The sequence below is a fragment of the Glycine max genome, chromosome 13 (assembly GCF_000004515.6).
Source record: "Glycine max cultivar Williams 82 chromosome 13, Glycine_max_v4.0, whole genome shotgun sequence".
Lineage (NCBI taxonomy): Eukaryota > Viridiplantae > Streptophyta > Magnoliopsida > Fabales > Fabaceae > Glycine > Glycine max.
Window position 1 is genome coordinate 18,772,216 of NC_038249.2, and position 891 is coordinate 18,773,106.

At 38.5% G+C, this 891-nt stretch overlaps 1 protein-coding gene across 1 annotated transcript; it reads left to right on the forward strand.

Annotated features, from left to right (window-relative positions):
* On the forward strand, nt 1-399 carry LOC102669724 (uncharacterized). Its single transcript, XM_006595155.1, has one exon. It carries the CDS (start codon nt 1-3, stop codon nt 397-399), a length of 399 nt encoding a protein of 132 aa, XP_006595218.1.
* Nucleotides 400-891: the final 492 nt, after the last annotated feature.

Here is an 891-nt window from a genome sequence, read left to right on the forward strand (position 1 = left end):
ATGGTGACTATCGGTGGTGGAGATCTTCATTCTGAGGCTTGGTACTTAGATATTGGATGTTCAAATCACATGGTAGGCCGTAAAGATTGGTTAATTGATCTTGATACAAGTAAGAAAACACAAATTAAACTTGCAGATAGCAAAGCTCTAACAGTAGAAGGTATGGGAAATATTGTGACAAAGAGAAAGGATGGGAAAGTTGCATTAATAGAAAATGTACCGTTTGTACCAGGAATGAAATGCAACTTGATGAGTGTTGGCCAACTGATAGAGAAGGGATTCTTAGTCATCATGAAGCTTGATTACCTTGAGATGTATGATCAACATCAGAGATTGGTGCTCAAGTCTCCACTGTCTAAGAACAAACCTTTCAAACTACAATTCGACCTGCTAGGGTGAAGTGTCTAATTGCAATTGAGGAGAACAAGGAGAGCTGGCTATGGGATCTCAGGTTTGGTCACTTTAACTTTATAAGCCTTAATCAATTAAGGTCTAAAGATATGGTGATTGGACTGCCAAGGATTGTTGTACCAGAAAGGGTGTGTGAATCATGCATGATAGGTAAACAATCTAGACACAACTTTAATTCCTATTTGCCTACGAGATCTATTGACTTGTTACATGTGATTCATTTTGATGTATGTGGTCCAATGGAAGTGTCTTCCTTAGGTGGAAATCTGTATTTTTTGACTTTTGTGGATGAGTTCAGCAGGAGGATGTGGTTGTATTTGATCAAGCACAAAAGTGAGGTCTTTGCAACTTTAGAGAAATTCCAAGTAATGGCTGAGAGGCATAGTGGCAAGTAGATCAAGATCTTGAGGACTGATAGTGGAAGAAAGTATACCTCAAGAAAATTTGAAGCTCATTGTACAAACCTTGGCATTCAACATG

Bases quoted from the DNA above. Each gene is read 5' to 3' on its own strand.
- LOC102669724 (XM_006595155.1), top strand. From the start codon at position 1: ATGGTGACTATCGGTGGTGGAGATCTTCATTCTGAGGCTTGGTACTTA.